The 27,276-nt window shown below is 49.0% G+C and overlaps 1 protein-coding gene across 9 annotated transcripts in view; it reads left to right on the top strand.

Annotated features, from left to right (window-relative positions):
- Positions 1–27,276, top strand: part of LOC100192729 (uncharacterized) — an 88,996-nt gene that overhangs the window by 14,359 nt on the left and 47,361 nt on the right. For 7 of the 9 annotated variants that reach the window (XM_008663147.2, XM_008663144.2, XM_008663148.2 and 4 more), the window contains 2 exons: positions 16,100–16,165; positions 25,996–26,131. In XM_008663147.2, the coding sequence (XP_008661369.1) occupies positions 16,100–16,165; positions 25,996–26,131 (202 nt within the window). The remainder of the gene's footprint in view (positions 1–16,099; positions 16,166–25,995; positions 26,132–27,276) is intronic. The other 2 variants (XM_035962872.1, XM_008663146.2) reach the window with 1 other exon arrangement.

The following is a 27,276-nucleotide window of genomic DNA, read 5'->3' as shown; positions in this document are numbered from 1 at the left end:
CATAGAGGTACTTGTTGAGCTTGCAGATCTAGGCTGAGTAGAGTCAACAAAACTAAAAGTCGCCTAGAGGGGGGTGAATAGAACGAATCTGAAATTTACAAACTTAATCACAACTACAAGCCGGGTTAGCGTTAGAAATATAATCGAGTCCACGAGAGAGGGTGCAAAACAAATCGCAAGCGAATAAAAAGTGTGACACGCGGATTTGTTTTACCGAGGTTCGGTTCTCGCAAACCTACTCCCCGTTGAGGTGGTCACAAAGACCGGGTCTCTTTCAACCCTTTCCCTCTCTCAAACGGTCCCTCGGACCGAGTGAGCTTCTCTTCTCAAATCAATTTGGGAACCAAACTTCCCTCAAGGACCACCACACAATTGGTGTCTCTTGCCTTGTTTACAATTGAGATGATCGCAAGAACGAATGAGAAAAAGAAGCAATCCAAGCGCAATAGCTCAAAAGAACACAACAAATCTCTCTCACTTAACACTAAAGCTTTTGTGGAATTGGGAGAGGATTTGATCACTTGGGTGTGTCTAGAATTGAATGCTAGAGCTCTTGTAAGTAGTTGAAAGGTGGAAAACTTGGATTACTTGAATGTGGGGGTGGTTGGGGTATTTATAGCCCCAACCACCAAACTAGCCGTTTGGTGGAGGCTGCTGTCGCATGTCGCACCAGACAGTCCGGTGTGCCACCGGACACTGTCCGGTGCGCCAGCCACGTCACCAGGCCGTTGGGTTCCGACCGTTGGAGCTCTGACTTGTGGGCCCGCCTGGCTGTCCGGTGGTGCACCGGACAAGTCCTGTAGACTGTCCGGTGTGCCACCCGTGCGTGCTGGCGCGCATTCAATGCGCCTGCAGTCGACCGTTGGCGCGAGGTAGCCGTTGCTCCGCTGGCTCACCGGACAATCCGGTGTGCACCGGACATGTTCGGTGAAATATAGCGGAGCGGAAATCCGAAGCTGGCGAGTTCAGAGCCGCTCTCCTCTGGAGCACCGGACACTGTCTGGTGGTGCACCGGACAGTCCGGTGAATTATAGCGAAGCGTCTCTGAGAATTCTCGAAGGTGAAGAGTTTGGCTTGGAGTCCCCTGGTGCACCGGACACTGTCCGGTGGCACACCGGACAGTCCGGTGCGCCAGACCAGGGCAGCCTTCGGTTGTCCCTTGCTCTCTTTGTTTGAACCCTTTTCTTGGTCTTTTTATTGGCTTGGTGTGAACCTTTGGCACCTGTATAACTTATAGATTAGAGCAAACTAGTTAGTCCAATTATTTGTGTTGGACAATTCAATCACCAAAATCAATTAGGAAATAGGTGTAAGCCTAATTCCCTTTTAATCTCCCCCTTTTTGGTGATTGATGCCAACACAAACCAAAGCAAGTATAGAAGTGCATAATTGAACTAGTTTGCATAATTGGAAGTGCAAAGGTTACTTGGAATTGAGCCAATAAATACTTATAAGATACGCATGGATTGTTTCTTTAATTTCAACATTTTGGACCACGCTTGCACCACATGTTTTGTTTTTGCAAAATTCTTTTGTAAATTCTTTTCAAAGTTCATTTGCAAATAGTCAAAGGTAAATGAATAAGATTTCGAGAAGCATTTTCAAGATTTGAAATTTTCTCCCCCTGTTTCAAATGCTTTTCCTTTGACTTAAACAAAACTCCCCTTAAATGAAATTCTCCTCTTAGTGTTCAAGAGGGTTTTAAGATATCAATTTTGAAAATACTACTTTCACCCCTTTTGAACACAATAAGATACCAATTTACCAATTGAAAATCCTTAGTTTTTAAAATTAGGTGGTGGTGCGGTCCTTTTGCTTTGGGCTCATGCTCTCTCCCCCTTTGGCATAAATCGCCAAAAACAGAACCATTAGAACCCTTATCCTAGCTACTTTCTCCCCTTTGGCAAATAAAACATGAGTGAAGATTATACCAAAGACGGAGAGATGCTCAGAGCGACGGCGAAGGATGAGTTACGGAGTGGAAGCCTTTGTCTTCGCCGAAGACTCTAATTCCCTTTTAATATACCTATGACTTGGTTTGAAATTCACTTAGAAACACATTAGTCATAGCACATAAAAGAGACATGATCAAAGGTAAATTTATGAGCTATATGTGCAAGACATCAAAAGAAATTCCTAAAATCAAGAATATTTAGCTCATGCCGAAGTTTGTTAAAGGTTTGTTCATCAAGTGGCTTGGTAAAGATATCGGCTAATTGATCTTTAGTATTAATGTATGCAATCTCGATATCTCCCTTTTGTTGGTGATCCCTTAAGAAGTGATACCGAATGGCTATGTGTTTAGTGCGGCTATGTTCAACGGGATTATCCGCCATGCGGATTGCACTCTCATTATCACATAGAAGAGAAACTTTGGTTAATTTGTAACCGTAGTCCCTAAGGGTTTGCCTCATCCAAAGTAATTGCGCGCAACAATGGCCTGCGGCAATATACTCGGCTTCGGCGGTAGAAAGAGCTACAGAATTTTGCTTCTTTGAAGCCCAAGACACCAAGGATCTTCCCAAGAACTGGCAAGTCCCCGATGTGCTCTTTCTATTAATCTTACACCCCGCCCAATCGGCATCCGAATAACCAATTAAATCAAAAGTGGATCCCATAGGATACCAAAGCCCAAACTTAGGAGTATAAACTAAATATCTCAAGATTCGTTTTACGGCCGTAAGGTGAGCTTCCTTAGGGTCGGTTTGGAATCTTGCACACATGCATACAGAAAGCATAATATCCGGTCGAGATGCACATAGATAGAGTAAAGAGCCTATCATCGACCGATATACCTTTTGATCTACGGATTTACCTTCCGTGTCGAGGTCGAGATGCCCATTGGTTCCCATGGGTGTCTTGATGGGTTTGGCATCCTTCATCCCAAACTTGCTTAGAATATCTTGAGTATACTTCGTTTGGCTTAGGAAGGTGCCCTCTTGGAGTTGCTTTACTTGAAATCCTAAGAAATACTTCAACTCCCCCATCATTGACATCTCGAATTTTTGTGTCATGATCCTACTAAATTCTTCACATGTAGACTCGTTAGTAGACCCAAATATAATATCATCAACATAAATTTGGCATACAAACAAGTCATTTTCAAGAGTTTTAGTGAATAAAGTAGGATCGGCCTTTCCGACTTTGAATCCATTAGTGATAAGGAAATCCCTAAGGCATTTATACCATGCTCTTGGGCTTGCTTGAGCCCATAAAGCGCCTTAGAGAGTTTATACACATGGTTAGGGTACTCACTATCTTCAAAGCCGGGAGGTTGCTCAACATAGACCTCTTCCTTGATTGGTCCATTGAGGAAGGCACTCTTCACGTCCATTTGATAAAGCTTGAAGCCATGGTAAGTAGCATAGGCTAATAATATGCGAATTGACTCAAGCCTAGCTACGGGTGCATAGGTTTCACCGAAATCCAAACCTTCGACTTGGGAATATCCTTTGGCCACAAGTCGAGCTTTGTTCCTTGTCACCACACCATGCTCATCTTGCTTGTTGCGGAAAACCCACTTGGTTTCTACAACATTTTGATTAGGACGTGGAACTAAATGCCATACCTCGTTCCTAGTGAAGTTGTTGAGCTCCTCTTGCATCGCTACCACCCAATCCGAATCTTGAAGTGCTTCCTCTATCCTATGTGGCTCAATAGAGGAAACAAAAGAGTAATGCTCACAAAAATGTGCAACACGAGATCTAGTAGTTACCCCCTTATGAATGTCGCCGTGGATGGTGTCGACGGGGTGATCTCGTTGGATTGCTTGGTGGACTCTTGGGTGTGGCGGCCTTGGATCGTCATCCTCCTTGTCTTGATCATTTGTATCTCCCCCTTGATCATTGTCGTTATCGTGAGGTGACTCATCTTCTTGATCTTGTCCTTCATCAACTTGAGCCTCATCCTCATTTTGAGTTGGTGGAAATGCTTGCGTGGAGGAGGATGGTTGATCTTGTGCATTTGGAGGCTTTTCAAATTCCTTAGGACACACATCCCCAATGGACATGTTCCTTAGCGCGATGCATGGAGCCTCTTCATCACCTATCTCATCAAGATCAACTTGCTCTACTTGAGAGCCGTTAGTCTCATCAAACACAACGTCACAAGAAACTTCAACTTGTCCGGAGGACTTGTTAAAGACTCTATATACCCTTGTGTTTGAATCATATCCTACTAAAAAGCCTTCTACAGTCTGAGGAGCAAATTTAGATTTTCTACCCTTTTTAACAAGTATAAAACATTTGCTACCAAAGACTCTAAAATATGAAATATTGGACTTTTTACCGGTTAGGAGTTCATATGATGTCTTCTTGAGGATTCGGTGTAGATACAACCGGTTGATGGCGTAGCAGGCGGTGTTGACCGCCTCGGCCCAAAACCGATCCGATGTCTTGTACTCATCAAACATGGTTCTAGCCATGTCCAATAGAGTTCGATTCTTCCTCTCCACTACACCATTTTGTTGTGGCGTGTAGGGAGAGGAGAACTCATGCTTGATTCCCTCCTCCTCAAGGAAGCCTTCAATTTGAGAGTTCTTGAACTCCGTCGCGTTGTCGCTTCTAATTTTCTTGATCCTCAAGCCGAACTCATTTTGAGCCCGTCTCAAGAATCCCTTTAATGTCTCTTGGGTATGAGATTTTTCCTACAAAAAGAACACCCAAGTGAAGCGAGAATAATCATCCACAATAACTAGACAGTACTTATTCCCGCCGATGCTTATGTAAGCAATCGGGCCGAATAGATCCATGTGTAGGAGCTCCAGTGGCCTGTCGGTTGTCATGATGTTCTTGTGTGGATGATGGGTTCCAACTTGCTTCCCTGCTTGGCATGCGCTACAAATCCTGTCTTTCTCAAAATGAACATTTGTTAATCCTAAAATGTGTTCTCCCTTTAGAAGTTTATGAAGATTTTTCATCCCAACATGGGCTAGTCGGCGGTGCCAGAGCCAACCCATGTTAGTTTTAGCAATTAAGCAAGTGTCGAGTTCAGCTCTATCAAAATCTACCAAGTATAGCTGACCCTCTAACACTCCCTTAAATGCTATTGAATCATCACTTCTTCTAAAGACAGTGACACCTACATCAGTAAATAGACAGTTGTACCCCATTTGACATAATTGAGATACGGAAAGCAAATTGTAATCTAATGAATCAACAAGAAAAACATTGGAAATGGAATGGTCAGGAGATATAGCTATTTTACTCAAACCTTTGACCAAACCTTGATTTCCATCACCGAATGTGATAGCTCGTTGGGGATCTTGGTTTTTCTCATAGGAGGAGAACATCTTCTTCTCCCCTGTCATGTGGTTTGTGCACCCGCTGTCGATAATCCAACTTGAGCCCCCGGATGCATAAACCTACAAAACAAGTTTAGTTCTTGACTTTAGGTACCCAAATGGTTTTGGGTCCTTTGGCATTAGACACAAGAACTTTGGGTACCCAAACACAAGTCTTTGATCTCTTGTGTTTGCCCCCAACATATTTGGCAACTAACTTGCCGGATTTGTTAGTTAAAACATAAGATGCATCAAAAGTTTTAAATGAAATGTCATTATCATTTGATGCACTTGGAGTTTTCTTTTTAGGCAACTTAGCACGGGTTGGTTGCCTAGAACTAGATGTCTCACTCTTATACATAAAAGCATGGTTAGGGCCAGAGTGAGACTTCCTAAAATGAATTCTCCTAATTTTGCTCTCAGGATAACCGGCATGGTACAAAATGTATCCCTCGTTATCCTGAGGCATGGGAGCCTTGCCCTTAACAAAGTTGGACAATTTCTTAGGAGGGGCATTAAGTTTGACATTGCCTCCCTGTTGGAAGCCAGTGTCATCCTTAATGCCAGGGCGTCTCCCTCTATAAAGCATACTACGAGCAAACTTAAATTTTTCATTTTCTAGTTCATGCTCGGTAATTTTAGCATCTAGTTTAGCTATATGATCATTTTTTTGTTTAATTAAAGCCATGTGATCATGAATAGCATTAACATCAACATCTCTACATCTAGTGCAAATAGTGACATGCTCAGTGGTAGATGTAGAGGGTTTGAAAGAATTAAGTTCAACAATCTTAGCACGCAATATATCATTTTTATCTCTAAGATCGGAAATTGTAATATTGCAAACATCTAATTCTTTAGCCTTAGCAAGCAATCTTTTATTTTCATTTCTAAGGCTAGCAAGAGAAATGTTTAATTCTTCAATCTTAGCTAGCAAATCATCATTATCATTTCTAAGATTCGGAATTGAAATTCACAAACATTTGAATCAACCTTAGCACTTAAACTAGCATTTTCATTTCTAAGGTTGTCAATGGTCTCATGGCAAGTGCTTAGCTCACTAGATAATTTTTCGCACTTTTCTACTTTTAGAGCATAAGTATTTTTCACCTTAACATGCCTTTTGTTTTCTTTAATAAGGAAGTCCTCTTGAGTGTCCAAGAGATCATCCTTCTCATGAATGACACTAATCAATTTATTTAATTTTTCTTTTTTTTGCATGTTTAGGTTGACAAAAAGGGTACACAAATTATCTTCCTCATCACTAGCATTATCATCGCTAGAGGACTCATATCTAGTGGAGGATTTAGATTTAACATTCTTCTTTTTGCCGTCCTTTGCCATGAGGCACTTGTGGCCGACGTTGGGGAAGAGAAGGCCCTTGTTGATGGCGATGTTGGCGGCGTCCTCGTCGGAGGAGGAGTCGGAGGAGCTCTCGTCCGAGTCCCACTCGCGGCAAACATGGGCGTCGCCACCCTTCTTCTTGTAGTATTTCTTTTTCTCCTTTCTTCTCCCCTTCTTGTCGTCGCCCCTGTCATTATCACTAGATAATGGACATTTTGCGATAAAATGACCGGGCTTACCACATTTGTAGCACACTTTCTTGGAGCGGGGTTTGTAGTCCTTTCCCCTCCTTTGTTTGAGGATTTGGCGGAAGCTCTTGATGACGAGCGCCATTTCCTCATTGTCGAGCTTTGAGGCGTCGATTGGTTGTCTACTTGATGTAGACTCCTCCTTCTCCTCCGTTGCCTTGAATGCAACCGGTTGTGCTTCGGATGTGGAGGGATCATCTAGCTCATTGATTTTCTTTGAGCCCTTGATCATATACTCAAAGCTCACAAAATTCCCGATTACTTCCTCAGGAGTCATTAGTGTATATCTAGGATTACCACAAATTAATTGAACTTGAGTAGGGTTAAGGAAAATAAGTGATCTAAGAATAACCTTAACCATTTCGTGGTCATCCCACTTTTTGCTCCCGAGATTGCGCACTTGGTTCACCAAGGTTTTGAGCCGGTTGTACATGTCTTGTGGCTCTTCCCCTTTGCGAAGCCGGAAGCGACCGAGCTCCCCCTCGATCGTTTCCCGCTTGGTGATCTTGGTTAGTTCATCACCCTCGTGCGCGGTCTTGAGCACGTCCCAAACTTCCTTGGCGCTCTTTAATCCTTGCACTTTGTTATACTCCTCTCGACTTAGAGAGGCGAGGAGTATAGTTGTGGCTTGGGAGTTGAAGTGCTCGATTTGGGCCACCTCGTCCTCATCATAATCCTCATCCCCTACGGATGGTACCTGTGCTCCAAACTCAACAACATTCCATATACTTTTGTGGAGTGAGGTTAGATGAAATTTCATTAAATCACTCCACCTAGCATAATCTTCACCGTCAAAGGTTGGCGGTTTGTCTAATGGAACGGAAAGTAATGGAGTATGTCTAGAAATGCGAGGGTAGCGTAGAGGGATCTTACTAAACTTCTTACGCTCATGGCGCTTAGAAGTGATGGACGGCGCATCGGGGCCGGAGGTTGATGGTGATGAAGTGTCGGTCTCGTAGTAGACCACTTTCCTCATTTTCTTTTTCTTGTCCCCACTCCGATGCGACTTGTGGGAAGAGGATTTCTTCTCCTTCCCCTTCCCTTTGTTGCGGGACTCTTCCGATGAAGCTTTCCTGTGGCTTGTAGTGGGCTTGTCGCCGGTCTCCATCTCCTTGGCGTGATCTCCCGACATCACTTCGAGCGGTTAGACTCTAATGAAGCACCAGACTCTGATACCAATTGAAAGTCGCCTAGAGGGGGGGTGAATAGGGCGAATCTGAAATTTACAAACTTAATCACAACTACAAGCCGGGTTAGCGTTAGAAATATAATCGAGTCCACGAGAGAGGGTGCAAAACAAATCACAAGCGAATAAAGAGTGTGACACGCGGATTTGTTTTGCCGAGGTTCGGTTCTCGCAAACCTACTCCCCGTTGAGGTGGTCACAAAGACCGGGTCTCTTTCAACCCTTTCTCTCTCTCAAACGGTCCCTCGGACCGAGTGAGCTTCTCTTCTCAAATCAATTTAGGAATCAAACTTCCCGCAAGGACCACCACACAATTGGTGTCTCTTGCCTTGTTTACAATTGAGATGATCGCAAGAACGAATGAGAAAAAGAAGCAATCCAAGCGCAAGAGCTCAAAAGAACACAACAAATCTCTCTCACTTAACACTAAAGCTTTTGTGGAATTGGGAGAGGATTTGATCACTTGGGTGTGTCTAGAATTGAATGCTAGAGCTCTTGTAAGTAGTTGGAAGGTGAAAAACTTGGATTACTTGAATGTGGGGGTGGTTGGGGTATTTATAGCCCCAACCACCAAACTAGCCGTTTGGTGGAGGCTGCTGTCGCATGTCGCACCGGACAGTCCGGTGTGCCACCGGATAGTCCGGTGTGCCACCGGACACTGTCCGGTGCGCCAGCCACGTCACCAGGCCGTTGGGTTCCGACCGTTGGAGCTCTGACTTGTGGGCCCGCCTGGCTGTCCGGTGGTGCACCGGACAAGTCCTGTAGACTGTCCGGTGTGCCACCCGCGCGTGCTCTGACTTCTGCGCGCGCTGGCGCGCATTCAACGCGCCTGCAGTCGACCGTTGGCGCGAGGTAGCCGTTGCTCCGCTGGCTCACCGGACAGTTCGGTGTGCACCGAACATGTCCGGTGAATTATAGCGGAGCGGAAATCCGAAGCTGGCGAGTTCAGAGCCGCTCTCCTCTGGAGCACCGGACACTAGTCCGGTGAATTATAGCGAAGCGTCTCTGAGAATTCTCGAAGGTGAAGAGTTTGGCTTGGAGTCCCCTGGTGCACCGGACACTGTCCGGTGGCACATCGGACAGTCCGGTGCGCCAGACCAAGGCAGCCTTCGGTTGTCCCTTGCTCTCTTTGTTTGAACCCTTTTCTTGGTCTTTTTATTGGCTTGGTGTGAACCTTTGGCACCTGTATAACTTATAGACTAGAGCAAACTAGTTAGTCCAATTATTTGTGTTGGGCAATTCAATCACCAAAATCAATTAGGAAATAGGTGTAAGCCTAATTCCCTTTCAAAAACTAGCTGACTTACTGCAATAGACAATCTTGTAAGAGTCATATAGAGAAAGCCATTCTTGACATCCAGTTGATGGACCGTCCATGAACGAGAGGGCCACTGAGAGAACGACACGGATAGTAGTAGGCTTCACTACTGGACTGAATGTCTCATTCTCATCTTAGTCAACCCTGTGATAGTGTGTTGTACAAAAAACCCTAGCTACATGGCTACACATGTATATAACCCTAATGGGACACGCCCATATCCATAGATACTCTAACACCCCCCGCAGTCGAAACTCTAACCACTACAAATGTTGAGACTGGACCGAAACTCCGCAAACACCATCGACAGAAGCTCCTTGGTGAAGACGTCAGCAAGCTGGGAGGTGGTCGGGACGTGGATCGATCTCGACATGTTTAATGCGCTGGTGTTGGACGGGGTTGGTGGAGAGGTAGATGGCGCTGACGTTGTTGCAGAAAACCAGGGTGCTCGTGGCCAGCAGACTGTGGAGCTCTTGGAGCAGCTGACGGAGCCAGGCCGCCTCAGCCACGCCGTTGGCCACGACGCGGTACTCGACCTCAGCGCTGGAGCGGGAGACGACCGACCGGCGCTTTGATGACCAGGAGACGAGGCTGTCTCCGAGGAACACGACATAGCCCGAGGTGGACTGGCGCGTGTCGGGACAACCCGCCCAGTCGGCATCGGTGTAGACGCGAAGCTCCGTGGTCGAGGGCCGGCGTAGAAGGAGCTCGAAGTCGAGGGTGCCACGTAAGTACCGCAGGATCCGCTTCATCACGGTGAGGTGCGGCTCCCGAGGGTCGTGCATGTGGAGGCACACCTGCTGGATGGCGTAGGTGATGTCGGGCCTGGTGAAGATGAGGTACTTGAGTGCCCCGGCAATGCTCCGGTAGTCGGTCGGATCGGCGACCGGGGGGGGGGGAGACCTTGCCCTGCGTGTCCACCGGAGTCGCGCAGGGCTTGCACTCGTCCATGCCAGCGTGCTCAAGGAGGTCGATGGTGTACTGCCGCTGGTGAAGGAACATGCCCTGGGGACGGCGCTCGACAGTGACCCCTAGGAAGTGGTGGAGCGCCCCCAGGTCCTTCATCGCAAACTCCTGCTGGAGGCAGGAGATGATGCGACGCAGGAGCTCAGGGGAGGAGGCGGTGAGCACAATATCGTCGACGTAGAGGAGGTACGCAGTGTCCGGGCTGCGACGGAGGAGGAACAGGGACGTGTCCGACTTGGATTCGACGAAGCCCTGCGAACACAAGAAGGTGGCGAAGCGACTATACCAAGCCCGGGGGGCCTGCTTGAGGCCATAGAGGGACTTGTTGAGCTTGCAGACCATGTCGGGGTGAGCAGGGTCGACAAACCCAACGGGTTGAGTGCAGTAGACCGTCTCTGTCAGGGTGCCGTGGAGGAAGGCGTTCTTCACGTCGAGCTGGTGGAACGGCCATTCCCTGGATAGAGCGCGAGTCAGAACAGTCCGGACGGTGGAAGGCTTGACCACTGGACTGAAAGTCTCGTCGTAGTTGACCCCAGGACGCTAGGTAAAGCCCCAGAGCACATAGAGGGCCTTGTACCGCTCCAGGGACCCGTCAGCGTGCAGTTTCAGCTTGAAGATTCATTTCCCGGTGACCATGTTGGCGCCATGGGGACGAGGTACCAGGTCCCAAGCGTGGTTAGCCTGGAGGGCCTCGTACTCCTCTTCCATGGCACGCCGCCACTGCGGGTCGGCGAGCGCACCACGGACAGTTGTGGGCACCGGAGGTAGGGCCGAAGAAGGGGTCGCAGAGAGAATCAACCGATCTGGGGCCCAGAGCACACCCGCCGCGCGTCGGGTGACCATCGGGTGGATGTGGCGAGGATCTCGGTGGACGATGACGGGGTGATAGGCTAGGGGCTCGGCGCGAGGGCAAACCGTTGCAGCGCGGTGACCGCGACGCTGGTATGTCTGGATGGGGTCGGTGTAGCGGGACGCCGGGGCCGTACGGGGCTGGGCGGGAGACGCCGGGGTCGCACGTGGCGATGGAGGAGACGCCGAGGCCGCACGTGGCTGTGCGGGGGAGGATGGCGCTGGTGGGGTCACGCGAGGCGACACAGGAGGCGCCGAGGCCGCACGAGGCTGTGCGGGGGAGGGCATCGCAGGCGGGGCCGCGCAGGGTGGCGCGGTGGACGGACCTGCAGGGATGGGGGACGCCAGTAGTGGACATAGGGTCGAGATCGAGGAACATGTCGAGCTCGGTGAGAGAGGCAGTGGAAGAAGAGGAGGAAAAGGGGAAATCCTACTCGTCAAAAACGACGTGACGAGATATGATGACTCTGTGTGAGGTGAGGTCGAGACACCAGTACCCCTTATGGTCGGGGGAGTATCTGAGGAAGACACAATGAGTGGAGCGGGGCGCTAATTCATGAGGAGCAGTGGAGGCGAGATTAGTGTAGCAAGTGCACCCGAAGACACGAAGATGATCGTAGGAGGGGTGGGTGCCGAAAAGAGCGAAGTAAGGAGTGGGGTGGGCAACCGCCTTGGTGGGCAGACGGTTGAGGAGGTAGGTAGCAGTGGTGAGGGCTTCGGCCCAGTAGTGAGTAGGAAGGGAAGCCTAAAAGAGCAGAGAGCGCATGACATCGTTCGCTGTGCGAATCATGCGCTCAGCCCTGCCTTTCTGAGGAGATGTGTAGGGGCACGAATATGGAGGTGGACGCCGCGAGAGAGGAAAAAGTCACGGGACGCATTGTTACAGAATTCATGTCCGTTGTCACACTGGACACTCCGGATGGTGCGACTGAACTAAATGGATACCCAAGCGAAGAAGTGAGACAGGGTGGGATAAGTATCCGACTTTTGACGTAAAGGAAAAGTCCACAAGTAATGCGAGAAGTCATCGAGAATGAGTAAATAGTACTTATAGCTAGAAATGCTGATTACAGGGGATGTCCATACATCACAGTGTATCAGATCAAAAATGCCTGCTGCCCTAGAAGAGGAGGTGGGGAATGGGAGCCTAACATGGCGACCTAACTGACAAGCATGACAGAGGTGCTCAAAAGATCCCCTACAACCAGAAACAGAAGTACTACTGGAGAGCTTGGACATCACATCATGCCCGGGGTGGCCGAGACGACGATGACAAGTCACAGAGGAGGCGACCGCTGCATGAACAGGCGGGGCAGAGGTCGATGTAGGGGAAGCAGGCAGGCGAAGCGTGTAGAGGGGCCCGGGGCTGTCACACCGAGCGAGAAGGGTCCCGATGGCAAGATCCTTCACAGATAGACCAACTAGGTCAAACTCCATAGAACAAGAGTTGTCAGTAGTGAACTGACGGACGGAAAGAAGATTCTGAATGATGTTGGGGGCAACAAGGACGTTGGTAAACGGAAAGGACCGGGAAGGACCGCGTCACCTACTGAGGTGACTGGTAGGGCAGATCCGTTACCAACAACGATGGAAGAAGGAAGGGAGGGTGGGGGGGGGGGGAGGTGGAAGACATAATACCTGCATCCGGGGTGGTGTGGAAGGAGGCACCCAGTCAGAGACCGAGGTGGGTGGGGCTAGTGTCATCGTGGAAAAGGAGCTGGCGAGAGAATGCACGTCCCACCCATTAGTCCAGGGCCCCCACATGGGCTGGGTCGAAGGCCCCGGGAGAGAAAGGAGCCCCTGCTGAGGTTGGGGAGGTGCCGAGGGTGCCGCCGGAGGTGGAGCGGCAAAGAAGACCTGCTGAGAGGTGGTGGGGCGAGGGGCCGAGGCACCCGCGGACGGCCCGGGCTACATGTGGATGGTGCCAGTCCACAGGTTGTAGAAGGATGGCCACTGAGAACCGCCCGGAGAGCTACCCCGGTCGCCCGACGTGCCACCACGTCCACTCTTGCGACCGCGACCCCCCCGGAGCCAGTAGTCCGCCGAAGAGCTCTAGAGGGCGGGGGCCGAGATGTGGTGAAGAGGACCCCCCTCCCCGAGTCAGAGGGGGCAGCCCAAGGTGCGCTGTAGAGCGCCGTGGCGGGAGCGGCGGTCGCAGTAGCGGAGAGGCGAAGCTCCTCGAGAAGAAGATTGTTCTTGGTCTCCGCAAAAGTGGGAAAAGGCTTCATGCGGGTAAGGATGGGCGTCACACGATCGAAGCGAGGGCTCAAGCCGTGGAGGAGGTTGAGCACGAGGCTCTCATCGGTGATGCGGGCCCCGAGGGTGCGGAGAGTGTCCGCCATCGTCTTCATTTGACGGCAGTACTCGTCCACAGAGAGATCGCCCTGAGCAAGCTAGCGAAAAGCGGTCTCAAGGTACAGGATCCGAGTCTGGCGGTTGCCAAGGAACTGTGCCTCAAGGGCACCCCAGATCCGGTGAGCGGTATCGTCCGGCACTCGAACGATGTCCCGAAGTTCGGCCGTGAGGGTGCCATGGATCCAGGAAAGCACCACTTCATCCATCAGGAGCCAGTCCTCCGACGGGTCAGTGACCGTAGAGAGGATGTGGTCGGCGAGGGCGTAGCGGCGGAGGATCTGCAGGACCTGGTCGCGCCACCGAGGGTACTGAGTGGAGTCGGGCACGAGAATGTCGGTGACGGTTGCCCGGATGCTGGTGAGGGCCGCCGCCTAAGCGTGAAGAGAGGCACGAAGGACAGAGAGGGTGACAAAGTGGCTGGTGAAGGCACGAAGGACGGAGAGGGCCTGAAGTTGACGCCCGGGATGGAGGGAGCAGCGCCGAGGGCGACATCCATGCCTAGGCTGACCAGGGCCACGTTGACGACGTCAAGGCCGGTAGCAGTGAGGCCCTGGTCAGCCAGGCTAGGCCAAGGGTTGGTAGGCTGACAGTGGCTAGGCCCTGGCCGGCTACGCGTAGGCCAAGGGTGGCTAGGGCATCGGCTGGTAGGGAGAGTCGTGGGGGAGGGCATAGACAGGCCAGTGGGGCAGTCGGCAGCGTGGGGTGCATAGGCCCCGCGTCGAGTGGAGGCGGTGGCGGGCAGGTGCCGACTTAGCCTGTTCGCTTGGCTTTAATCCGTACCGGCTTATATTGCTTCTACAGTGTTTTGTCTCTATGGATTGCAGCTGCAGGAGTCCGAACAGCTGGCTTTAATCCAAAGTGAACAACCCATAGGGCAGTTGCGTCTGTGACAACGATTGTAGACGTGGTGGTGCCGACGGATAGAGGGGAAAGGGTGGTGGTGTGGCAACAACGACGACCCAACGACGAGGAAGGGGTGAGGAGGGGAGGGGGAGGTTGGTCATGATAGCGACAGCGGCTGGGGAAGCCGAGTGGGGACCATCAGGGGCAGGCGATGGCTAGGGGAGGGGAGGAGGGAGTTAAGTCTGGCTTGATGCCATGGTGGTGGGTGTAGAAACCCTAATCCATTGAATTAGCTGAGTATTACATATATATCAGGGTTACATGGACTAGGCTCTAGGCCCACAACACTAAACATAAAAGAAATAGTATAACAATACACACCAAACATTTGTTCCAAACTTCCAATGTGGTGAGGCATATGAATGTGCTCCATGGTTTAGACTAAAATGTGCTCCAACCTCAGGAACATCAATTGTTGAGCAATTGGTGGGGATCATCATTGTGTTGGATGGTCAGCACAGAAGCTTCTCTTGTCTTCGTATGGAAGCATTCAACAATGATGAGAAGATGAGGGAAGAATGTAGAAGGATCAGAGGAGAAAGTGTGATCTCAAATTTCTTAATAGATTGGAGGATAGAACGTATCAAAAAGTAATAAAGAAAGGAAAGTAATGAGAAGGGAACAAGCAGGCACTAAGTGGTGGGAAACATTGTTGATGGGGAAACTTTCCAAATCTGGTCCAATGTGCACTTTACCTTCAAAGGAAATGGGCTGATTGGACATCAACTATGGTTGTACACACACTATAGGATATATGACATATTAGAACACTATTAGTCGGATAGACTGATGTGCATTGGAGTATATAGAGATTGATGTGTTACAGTCGAGCGACTAGTCGAAAAGTCGGTGCGAAGGTGATAGTCGATCAGAGCGACTCAACTTTCTCTGCTAGTCGCTCGACTCATCGACTAGTCACGACTAGTCGTAGCATTTGAGTCGTGCGACTTATTTGGGCCTAGGTATAAAAATGTGAGCCCACCCAACCATCTCAACCCTAGTAGGTAGGATGCTAATGGACAAGTTTCCTACCTTATTTTGGACATCGTGTGCTACCCACTGCTTGGATCTCATGCTGAAGGTTATTGGGAAGATAAAAGAGGTTTTGTAGCTGCATTGCTAAAGCAAACAAGATAACCAGATTTATCTATGAACATGGAAGGATTTAAGACTTGATGGGGACCAAGACAAATGATAGAGATCTTGTTAGATTGAAATGGTAGAGACCAGCAACGGCTGAAATGTGGGCTGCTATGGACCATGCAAAAAAGAGCATCAAGTAAGATTTGAAACACAGAGAGATTAATGGATGAAATAATTTCTATTGTTGATAAGAGGTGTGACATTCAGCTAAACGAGGTGTTTTTAGTGTTTCAACGTGTTTTTAGTATTAACATACATAAAAAATTATAAAAATATAATCATCGACTTTTATTCGACTAGTCACGACTAGTCTGTCCTAGTCACGACTAGTCTACTAGTCAGTATCTGCACAACTCAACTCGACTTCTAGACTCGAAAAAATTGCGAACAAGGCCAAAGTTCAAAATCTAATTTAGTCTTATATTTCTTGCATTTTCCTCCTATTTGAACATAAGTTACTTTTTATCAATATTATTAACTGAAATATTTCTTTTTTTGCTTGGTAGATATCAGAGAATTGATTTTCGCATGCCTCCCGAGCTACGATATCTTCTAAGGCTGAAGAATTCTGAGTGAGCCATATCCTTTCTTTTAGTTTGTATTTGAAACCATATATTTGAAAGGATTTTGACAATAGTATTGAATTGTATGTATCAACCAGTTCAACCAAAAAGCTTAAGTTAATGGAGAGAGGTGAGCAATTTACTTATGCTGCTTCAACACCCTTTCACGTGGAGTCTTCCTCAGGCGTTAGACATGGAGTAGGAGTAGACAACAATTATTTTATTTAATTGCGCTAGCCACAATTTTAACAAGACTTCTGCATTGGTACCATATTGAGTTGCATACACCAAACAATTCAACCAAAAAGCTTAAATTGACAGAGTGCTGGTCAATTCACTTATACTCTAACAAATAGTAGAGGGACCTGTAACCATCATGATTACATGTCTTCAAGCCTGATCCTACTACCAAAGGATGTTTGTACTTGTATTAAATGTAGTGGCCTCCAATCTTAACCTTAGTTTGGTGGACCTCTAATAGGCCATCTACTACTGGCATATTAAAGCTACTAGCAAAGTGCCCGTACCTTGTTACGGTTTTACTTTATGCTTGAGTATACACATAAAGACATGTGTGTTCTATTGGCTAGGTGAGTGTGAATGTGGGTTTAGAGCTAACAACCATGATTTGAATCCCCATTTGTGTATAATTTTAGCATTTTTACCATTTAAGTGTGGGCAAATCGGATGGAAAAAGAAACAAATATAATATAGAGGTTTTTTTAGATTGGACCGCGGGTTTGTTACAAAGAAACATAAGTTTTTTTTTGCAAAAGCGATGACGGTGGAACCGTGGAACCATGAAAACTGATGCTTTAATATAGTAGAGGCTGACATGTCTGGCTTGGAAACAAAATAAGTGACAAAACCAACAATGCAAATATCAAAATAAACTGGCTTGTCCATAGTTTTTTCCTAGTCCTTGTGGACTGCATTAGTGTATAAATGTGATGCATGTCCACCTGGGTTGATGTACTCTTGTTATTTTGATGGCGTTATAATTGTACCATGATTGTGCATACCTCAAATAGTTTATTCAATGCACCAATGATGACATAATTCTTCATGCTTGCATGATACAACTTCACAAATTTCAGAACATAGCATCCATCGCTCTGTTTACATAGTTTGTAGATGTCAACAAATTCAACAAACCATAGCTTCACAAACATTGGTGACGCCTTTTTTGGCTCCGGCTTCATGAGCAACTCTACCAGTAGAGCTAGATTTGTTTACATGAATTGTTTGGCAAAACAGCTCCACATATGAGCTCCTTAAAAGATGCTATCATAGAGTCCAATGTAGAGCCCACCGGAGCGAGGTGGAGCTAGGTGAAGCCACTATTTTAGCTTCACCCCATAACAACCTTTTGTCTCAACATGTTTTTCTTGAATACGCAGGAGAGATGCATATCATTGTATTAATAGAAGAAGAGTGTACAGATACAAAAGGCTAATATGCCGCTACAGACTTTTTTTTTTCTCGAACGCGCAAGAGAGCTGCGCATCATTAAACCAAGAGGAGAAAAGTCCAGAAAATGATCAAAGTACAAGCCCAAAAGAGCTGAAAACAAAAGGAAAAGAAGAAAACCTGCCCTGCAACAGAGCTAAAGCAGACTCTTGACTATGATAGAATCAAGTCAAGGATTTCAGTATACGCTGATGATGTGGTTTTATTTATTAAGCCACAGGATCTTGAATTGAGGTGTACTAAGGTTATTCTTGACTGTTTTGAGGAGGCCTCGGTGTTGGTTGCCAACATGCAAAAGAGTTGTTTTATCCCTATTGCTTGTAATGATTAGGCGGTTCAGGAAAGCGATTCCTTACTGCAGTGCCCTTCAACAACCTTTCCATGCACCTACTTAGGGCTGCCCATATCCAACAAGAAGCTATCGAAGGGTACTCTAATGGGTTGGGTTGAGAAGATAGCTGATCGTTTACCTTCCTGGAAGGCCTCCCTTCTTAACTTGGCGGGTAGAACTGCTTTGGTTCATTTCGTGCTCTCCACTATTCCTGTTTACCTCCTTATCGCCATGAGTGTCCCGAAATGGGTGATCAAGGGGATTGACAGGGTTAGAAGGGGCTTCCTTTGGAAGGGGAGAAATGAAGTAAATGGTGGCAACTGTCTGGTGTCTTGGGACATTGTTACTAGGCCCTTTTTCCTAGGAGGGCTGGGTATACCAAATCTGCATTTTCAGGGATTAGCTGCAGGCAAGGTGGCTTTGGAAGGGGAGAAATGAAGTAAATGGTGGCAACTGTCTGGTGTCTTGGGACATTGTTACTAGGCCCTTTTTCCTAGGAGGGCTGGGTATACCAAATCTGCATTTTCAGGGATTAGCTGCAGGCAAGGTGGCTTTGGCTGCAGAATACTGATGCCAGCAGGTCTTGGAGGGACCTGGACCTTCCCATTCACCCGCAGGTTAGGAAGTTCTTTGCCATCTCAGTAGTTTCGTCTGTCGGAAATGGTGCAAACACTCTATTTTGGTCAGATCGCTGGTTGGAGGGGTGTGCTGTTTCTGAGGTTGCTCCAGATGTTTTTCAGAAGGTTGATAAGAAAATTGTGGGTTCTAGGACGGTGGCTCAAGCTCTTCAAAACAGTTCCTGGGTTACAGCAGTACCTCCTTCTGTGGAACGTGGTCAATGAGGTTGTTTTGAAGGATGAGCATGATCGTCATTCCTGGAGGCATGAGGCCTCAGGTCTGTACTCTTCTAAATCCTGTTATAATGCCCTCTTCACCGGTGCCATTACCTTTGAACCATGGAAGAGGTTGTGGAAGACTTGGCCCCATTTCTTATGGCTGGCTATTAGGGATAAATGTTGGACTGCTGACAGGCTACAATCGAGACGTCTACCTCATCCAGTTGCTTGCTCCTTATGTGACCAAGTCCAAGAAACAATACAACACATCTTAACCTCTTTTTTTTGCTCGTCAGTTTTGGTTCAGTATCCTCTCCCCTTTTGGCTCGGGGCACCTGACACCCAGTCCTGATGCCCCATCCTTCGCTGATTAGTGGCGGGATGTTAGTGGCAAAATCACCAAGGAAAAAGAGGAAAGGTTTTAACTGTGCTATCATCCTTGGAGCCTGGTGCCTTTGGTTGTAGAGAAATAGGGTTATTTTTGAGGTGGAGGCTCCTTCTATTCCCATGGTGCAGCAATGTTTCCTAAATGAGTTAGGTTGCTGGGTCATGGCTGGGGCTAAGCACCTTGGCAGTCTTGGGCTGGCTGAAGCTCTGTGGGCGGCCGAATCAATTAGTTTTGGTCTTTTTATTTTCCGCTACATAGTTACATGAGGGAAACTGAAGAAGAAATGAGACAACAATAAAAACGGCCATAGAACACCCTATGGCGTTTAACCATGAACACTAGGCAATGACAGACCCTTGGTCCCAACCATCTCCCAAAATCGAATTTCATTCATAATCATTATTGTAGAGATGTTTGGCCTAACTCCATTGAACATGCAGTCGTTGCGATGTCATCATAGAGTCTATGCTCCTAGGATCACCAAGGAGTTTAGCCTAGTTGGAGAATGAAAACACAGTCATTGCAGGGGCGGGGCTGGACGGGGGCAGGCCACGCGCCAACGGGAAGGGGGGGGGCCAGCGCCGGCGGGGCTGCTCGGGGTTGGTCCGCGTGTCGGCGGTGAGGGCCGCACGTGGGCGCAAGGGGCCCGCAGTGGAGGGGGCCAACGACTGGAGCTTGGGGAAGCCGATGACTATGGTGTGGGTGGGAGGGAAGAGAGAGAAATCTGTCTCTGGTACCAAGTTGGAGAATGCAAACCCTAACTCAGGGTTGGCAGTTGTATTAATAGACTCGGGTTGTTGGGCCTGGCCCATTACACATGGGTATAACTGTAATTACAAGGGGCTAACCCTAAAACCCTAAACGAGCAAGCTATGTTAAGGAGCGGATCCCAGGGTCCTCGAGGGCCCACGAGTCAGAGAGGATACAGGGAGGAACCCGCCTAGGTGAATACGCCTAGATGACACCCGCGTCGCACATGGGGTTAGGCGAGGCACAACCTAGGCTAAGGGTTAGACTAGGCGTTAGGGAGCCACTCGAGTGGATTCTGCGCCTGACCAAGGGACCACTATCGTCATCGATGCTGCGCATGTCGCATTAATTGCGCCTGGCGCTGAGCCGTGGTGTGGGAGAGAGTCGGTCCGCCTCCCACTCATGGCCTACGTGTTCTAGGCCTGAGTTCCAGTTATGACCTACGAGCCCTAGAGTGGTGTGGTATGAAGTGCCAGAGTTGACAACCCAATCGATGGGAGTAGTAGGGGGCAACGATGATATGGGGTACGAGGCAAGAGCCAAGGCACCCCACAGAGCCTCCGGCATGGGCGCTGGGGCCACCAGTGGCGAGCAGGCTAACGACGAGCATCGGTGGTGGAGATCTTGATTGTCATGCTGACAATCTCGCACTATGGAACACTAACGACCCTGGAGCGTGGCTTCCTCCTAAGGGTGTAGAGTTTGACACAGTCATGGAGAATCGGTTTCATGATCCGATTAAAGGCCATGAACGTGCCTTAGAGAAATTGCTATCGTGAATGGACACACACACAATAGGAAGGCATGTGGACGTCGGCAGAGCGAAGGACGGGCGTTAAGGGAGCTTACCCAGGAAGGGAGAAGTCGACGCTCGTAGGGCACCCACACTCCCATGGGACTAGAGGAAGGGGCTATCAAGAGTGACCTATGGGGCCGTGGCGGAAGGAGGCGGGAGGTCGCCAGAGTGGGTGGGGATGCTGGCAACGGACGACGACGATGCCGGTGCACAAGCACCGGCCGCGGCCACAAGGGCCCACATGTGTGCAGCCCTTGCGGGCTGGTGGGAACGAGATCCCACCATCTGCATTACGATGGAGGGAGGCGGGGCCGACGGGCGCAGGAGGATGCACGGAAGTGGCGCAGGCGCGCGGACAGGGCCGCCAGAGTTGGCTGGTTGGTCGCTGAGAGCGTGTCGTTCAACTGGAAGCGCGAGGGAGGACTTCGGGGCGACGACCTCGTGACCACGGGGCGGAGTTGTTGGCCGGCGGCTTCAGGATTCCGCCATGGCAGTGTTGGGCGCATGTAGGCACCCTGTCCACCAGCACATGGGGAACTCGACGTGACTTTGCGGGTGTAGGCGTCCGCGAACCGGGGTGAGTGAAGGGCGCATGGGAGAGCCAAAGAGATGCGTGTCGGTCGCGCGCACAACGGTCTCGTCCACCGGCACATGGGGAACTCGGTAGGGTTGTGCGGGTGAAGCGTGTAGGTGCCCACAAGCAGGGGAGGGTGAAGGGCGCCAGGGCGAGCGGAGGAGATGCGGACACCCTCGGCGGTGGCGGTAGCTTTCCCGGCGACGTTTCCTCCATGCCGACCACGCGCACAGGCGTTGGCTGGTGATCTGATGACAGCGTGTAGAGCGTGGACCGCCGGCGGCTGCGGCTGGGGAAGGGTGTCGGCAAGGCGGTGGTGGCTAGCGGGGGAAGGAGCGCAGGGGAGGTCCATGGCACGAGGCGGCTGGTGGGAGGGAAGAAGCCAACAGCTGGATGCCCTGGCGTCTAGGGTGAAGGGAGGAGGGAGAAGGCAGACTGACTTGATACCATGTTGGATAGAATAGAAACCCTAACCTGGATTAGGGTAGGCTTGTGTATTTAGATAAGATTATATGGGCTGGGCCCTTAGCCCAGTTACAATAGATGTACACAGAAACACAACAAGCCAACAGAGAAGACTCCATGAGATGGTCTCTCCTAATCAAAATGCTTTCATAAAGGGTTGGTTCATACATGACAACTTCATGCTGGTGCAGCAAACCTCAAGACTTCTTCATCAACAAAGAAATCCTAGTCTTCTCAAGTTAGATATCACTAAAGCCTTTGATTCAGTTTTGTGGCCCTTCCTTATTGATGTCATGAAACATTTTGGTTTTGGGCAAATTTGGAGGGATATTATTTGTGGATCTTCCACCCAAGTGTTGCTTAATGGATTTCCATGGAAATGTATTAAACATCGAAGAGGACTTCGGCAGGGAGATCCCCTTTCTCCCATGCTTTTATCCTTGCTATGGATGTCCTAGGTATCTTACTCTCACAAGCGGAAGAAGCAGGTCTTTTGCAGCATCTATCAAGAACAACTATACCCCATCAGATTTCCATGTATGCAGATGATGTGGCTCTATTCCTACACCCCACTGCAGTCGACATATCGATCACATTGGATATTCTACACTTATTTGGCGAAGCTTCGGGTCTCCATAATAATGAAAATAAGTCTAATGTATATCCTATCCAGTGCTCAGATGAGGACATTATGGTGGTGCAAAACCTGTTGCCCTGTGAGCTTTCAACCTTCCCTTGCCACTATCTTGGTCTTCCATTGTCTATATACAAGCTTACTAAAGACCAAGTGCAACCTATTGTGGACAAAATCGCAGCACAACTCCCAAATTGGAAAGCTGACTTATTGACATGGGCATGTAGAAGAATTCAGGTGCAACACGTCCTTACAGGCATGATCATTTACCTAGCTATGGCTATTGATTTCCCTTCTTGGGCCTTGGATGCCATTGATAAGATTAAAAAAGGTTTCATTTGGCGAGGACACAAGGAAGCTAATGGGGGGCACTGCCTTCTGTGTTGGGGAAGAGTGTGTCGACCCCTTAAGATGGGAGGGTTGGGTATCTCTAACCTACATGCAAGGTTTTAAAGTCGTCCGACTAATCGCGATTAGTCGCTAGTTCGAGCTCGATTAGGGTCTCCGACTCGACTAGAGCGACTAGGTAGCGATTAGTCGTCCTAGTCGCCGACTAATCATGATTAGTCGTCTGACTAGGGGTTATGCTTGACTAGTTATGCCTGTTTTGGGCCACTAATCCAGCCTCTATTATGTGGGTCGGTCCACCATCTGTACACAACATAAACACTGTTTTGCCCTACGCCCCTGCCTGTACCAATACGGTATGCACTTTTGAGCGTGCGCTCTTTCGCAGCGCAACCACCCCCTTCTCCATCGCCGCCGCCCTCCTCTCCTGCCGCCCTGTTGTGCTTGGGCGACTCTCTGCTCGAGCAGCAGCTGCGCCCCCTCCATCGCACGACGGCTGTAGTCTGCAGAGGCCCCCCCTTCAGCGCGCTCCCGTCCTCCTCTGTTGTCTGTTCAACGGCTGAACAGGCGAGTAGGCGACCACTTCTCTGTTTAGAATTCAGAGACCGAGATGAGGATTGAGGACCTCTTCAGACAGTAATTGCTCTGATATTTTGGTTGTTCAATGTTCTCTGTTTACTTACTGAGCAGTATTGTGTCCGCCTTGGCCTCCTCTTGAGTAGTGCTTCACTTGATTGTTGTGCCACTGCAGAAGAGAATAGGAGGCGGCGTAATAATGTTGAAGCCATCTTCCCAGAATCTGTGTTGCCCCAACCCTAGAACGATGGCAGTGGCACTGGTACAGTTCATGCAGTCCTGCAGTCGAGCTACAACTATATATATTCATATATATTGATATATATACACACACATGTGGTCCTGTTATAGGTGGACAACTATAGGACGACTAGGAGTTGACTAGACTCGACTAATCGAGCAAATCGACGACAAATTGCGATTAGTCACCTTATCGGTGCTCAGGCGACTAGAGTCGACTAGCCGACTTTAAAACCTTGCCTACATGAGATGAGCTGGGCGCTGCATATGAGGTGGATTTGGTTGCATAAAACTGATCCTAGGTGTCCTTGGGCAAACCTTCCTATTCAAGTTCCTTATAAAGCTCGGGCCTTCTTCTCCACTGTTCTAATTTAGGAGGTGGGAAATGGAACCAATACCTTGCTTTGGACAGATAAGTGGCTTTTGGGACAAAAAATCAGTGATATTGCTCCTAGATTATTTCAAACCATTCCAAAGAGGATTGCAAAACGAAGAACAATCCAGGAGGCCTTACTGCATAGAAGATAGATCTCAGATATCAAGTGGGCTCTATCTGTTGGAGTGTTAGCGGGTTATATTCAGCTGTGGGATCTGCTCTCTGATATAGAATTACAGCTTGAGATTGAAGACAAACATGTGTTCAACATAGCTGCAGATGGAACGTATTTAGCTAAGGCTGCGTATGACGGATTTTTTTAGGATCAACTTCTTTTGGCCATTACAATAGGGTGTGGAAAACTTTGGCTCCTCCATAGTGTAGATTTTTCCTTCGGCTTGCAGCCCATAACAGGTGTTGGACTGCTGACAGGCTTGCTAAAAGAGGAATTGATCATCCTTCCAAACGCCCTCTATGCGATCAAGAAACTGAAACCTTGGATCATCTCTTAGTGTCTTGTGTTTTTTCAAGAGATTTCTGGTTCAAGCTGCTGAGTCAAGTTGGTCTGCGAACATTCGCACCATAGTCTGGGTTGCCTTCATGATATGGTGGGAAGAAGCTTCCGAGTCAGTTAATGGACCTATTAAGAAGGGATTCGATTCTCTCATTGCTTTGGCGGCATGGTTTATTTGGAATCATCGAAACAAATATATCTTTGAGTGGTGGAGAATGAGGATAGTGCCTTCCTTGAGTGGTGGAGAATGTTATGCACCAAGGTCTTAGGAATCGCAAGGGATGACTTCAATTCTCTAGTCATTCTGGGAGTCTAGACCTTATGGAAGCAGTGCAATGGCTGTGTTTTTGACAATAAGAGCCCCGGTATTGCTGATGCTATTAGAAGAGTTGGTTTGGAGGTTGACCTTTGGGAGATGGCTAGTGCAAAAAAGTTGTCTTTGCTCACTACCCCCATGTCGGGCCTCCCTACTAGTTAGCTAACGTTGTGGTAGTTCTTGTTAGTTTTTTATGGATGGGGTTTTGTATGCCTGTTGTTGGCCGCCGTAGGGCCCCCCAGTTTGTTCTTGTATCTGTCCCTCTTCTCTAATATATTATCGCGCAGTTCTCCTGTGTTTTCAAGAAAAAAATGTATCTTTGATGGCTGGACCCCCAATGTATCTCTATCTATTCGGTTAGCTAGGGAAGAAAGAATGATGTGGGAGATGGCTGGGGCCAAGGGCCTCTCTTACCTGGCGGCCTCTATTCCTAAGGCTTAGTTCTAGGAGGGGGGCAGATAGTTTGGTGTGCTTTTTTCTAGTTTATTTAGATGGATCCTTTCAGGTTGCTGAGTTTTGGACCTCCATAAGGAAGTCCTTGTACCTGGTCTACTTTGGACCTTCATTTATTTTTCTTAATATATTGGGGCGTAGTTCTCCTGCGCTTTTCGAGCAAAAAGACAATCAGGGAGGAGGAGCTTCCACTAATGGGCTGCAGTTGGCTACTGTTGGTCTGGCCCAGCAGATCCACCATAGAGCTCTCCCAGACACTTATCTCAGTAATAGTGGGATCCCAGATTCACAGTGGAGTTGCTCCACGTTGGATCTGGTGCTCTGTATTTGGTTTGGGAGAGCTGAACCTCTCCCAAACAGGGCCATAAGCTTCGGTTGTCCAAAAGGCTGATATTTTAGGGGTAATGTTGAAAGGAGGGATGACACATAGACCTTAGTTGTGCCAGGTGATTAGATAAAGGTGGGGAAGGATATTTCCTGCCGGCCTATGGTTGCTGGCTGAGAGGATGGGGGAGCAGGCAGGTGGAGGTAGGGTTGGGGGTTGGCCCATGTGGTCAGGCCTAAAGAAGACGATTCATTTGTCTACCTGTACCTTTTATTGTTCTGCGTGGCCTTGCATTTGTTTCCTCCCATACAAAAATGTCTCTAAGTTCTACTGAATGATACTTTTTCCTTGGTATGCAGCTGAATTTGTAACAGTTTTTTGTCGCCTGCATCCTCCCCTCCTCTGCCCATGTACTTATATTTTTTTAACGTGCTTTGGTATTTGCAGGTCTCGAAAGTGGGCAGATATGTGCAAGCTTGAAACAATGCCATCACAGAGTTTCATCTACCTGCAATTATATGAACTGAAGGATGATTTTATTCAAGCAGAAATTCGAAAACCTTCTTATCAATCAGTTTGTTCAGTGAGTACCAAGACAATTGCTTCCAGTTCCAGGTTTTATTTCAATCTGTTCTTCCCTGAGTGTAAAAAACATTGTTAAACGCTCGCTTTAAGAGCTAGGAGGAGACCTAGTGTGTCACCAGGTCATAGACGTCCAATTAAAAGCCACATGAACTGTCAACCAATGGATGGTTAAGAAAGGAAGAGAAGAGACGATTTTGAGATGGCAAAATGGTTTGTTTTATTTTGATTCCACGTATGCCTACTGTTAAGGCCCATTAGGCCTAGGTCTACCGCCTACATATATTATATAGTCCTTAGGGACTAATCATCATTTGTCAATCCTAAGGTTAGTAACATGGTAACATAGCAGGTTACGATTAGGGTTTTAATAATTTTCTAGCCGCCATCGCGGCCTTCCACGATCCTCAGCCGCCGTCGCGGCCTTCTACCTCCCCTCAGCCGCCGTCGCGGCCTTCTCCCTCCTCTCCTCAGCCGCCGTCTCAGCCTTCCCCCTCCTCTCCTCGTCGCGGCCTTCCCCCACCCACAGCCGCTGCGCCGTCCGCCGTCCGCCGCCAGCCGCTGCGCCCTGCGCAGTTGCTGCACCGCCCCTTCTCGGACTCCGCCCGATCTACTTCTGCTCCCGCCGGAGCGTCCGCCGCCAGCCGCTGCGCCCTGCACAGTTGCTGCACCGCCCCTGCTCGGACTTCGCCCGATCTGCTTCTGGTCCCGCCGGACTTCGCGCAGGGCGGATCTTCGTCGGGATTTGCGGGCAGTGCTGCGGGTCTGCGCCTCGCAACTCGACTCCGCCCGATCTGCGCCTCCTGCTCCCGTCGGACTTTGTGCAGGGCGGATCTTCGCCGGGATCTGCGGGCAGCCACCCTTCTGTGCTGTTGCGGCACCACCCCTGCCCTATCTCCGCCCGATCTGCGCCCTCCTGCTCCTGCCGGACTTCGCGCAGGGCGGATCTTCGCCGGAAGCTGTGGGTCTGCGCCTCTTGCGTCCGTTCGCCGTCGTCGCGGGCAGTGCCGCGGATCTGCGTCGCTGTCCCGCCCTTCTGCGCCGTTGCCGGTATCCGTCCTCCTGCTCCGTCGCACATTAGCCCTACCGCGCCGTCCGTCGCTGCATCGCACCTGTTTGTGCGGCGTGCAGCACAGGCCAGATCTG

This window comes from Zea mays, chromosome 10 (assembly GCF_902167145.1).
Source record: "Zea mays cultivar B73 chromosome 10, Zm-B73-REFERENCE-NAM-5.0, whole genome shotgun sequence".
NCBI classification, from domain to species: domain Eukaryota; kingdom Viridiplantae; phylum Streptophyta; class Magnoliopsida; order Poales; family Poaceae; genus Zea; species Zea mays.
Note: the sequence above shows the minus strand (reverse complement) of the source record. Positions and strands in the feature narration are given on the sequence as shown.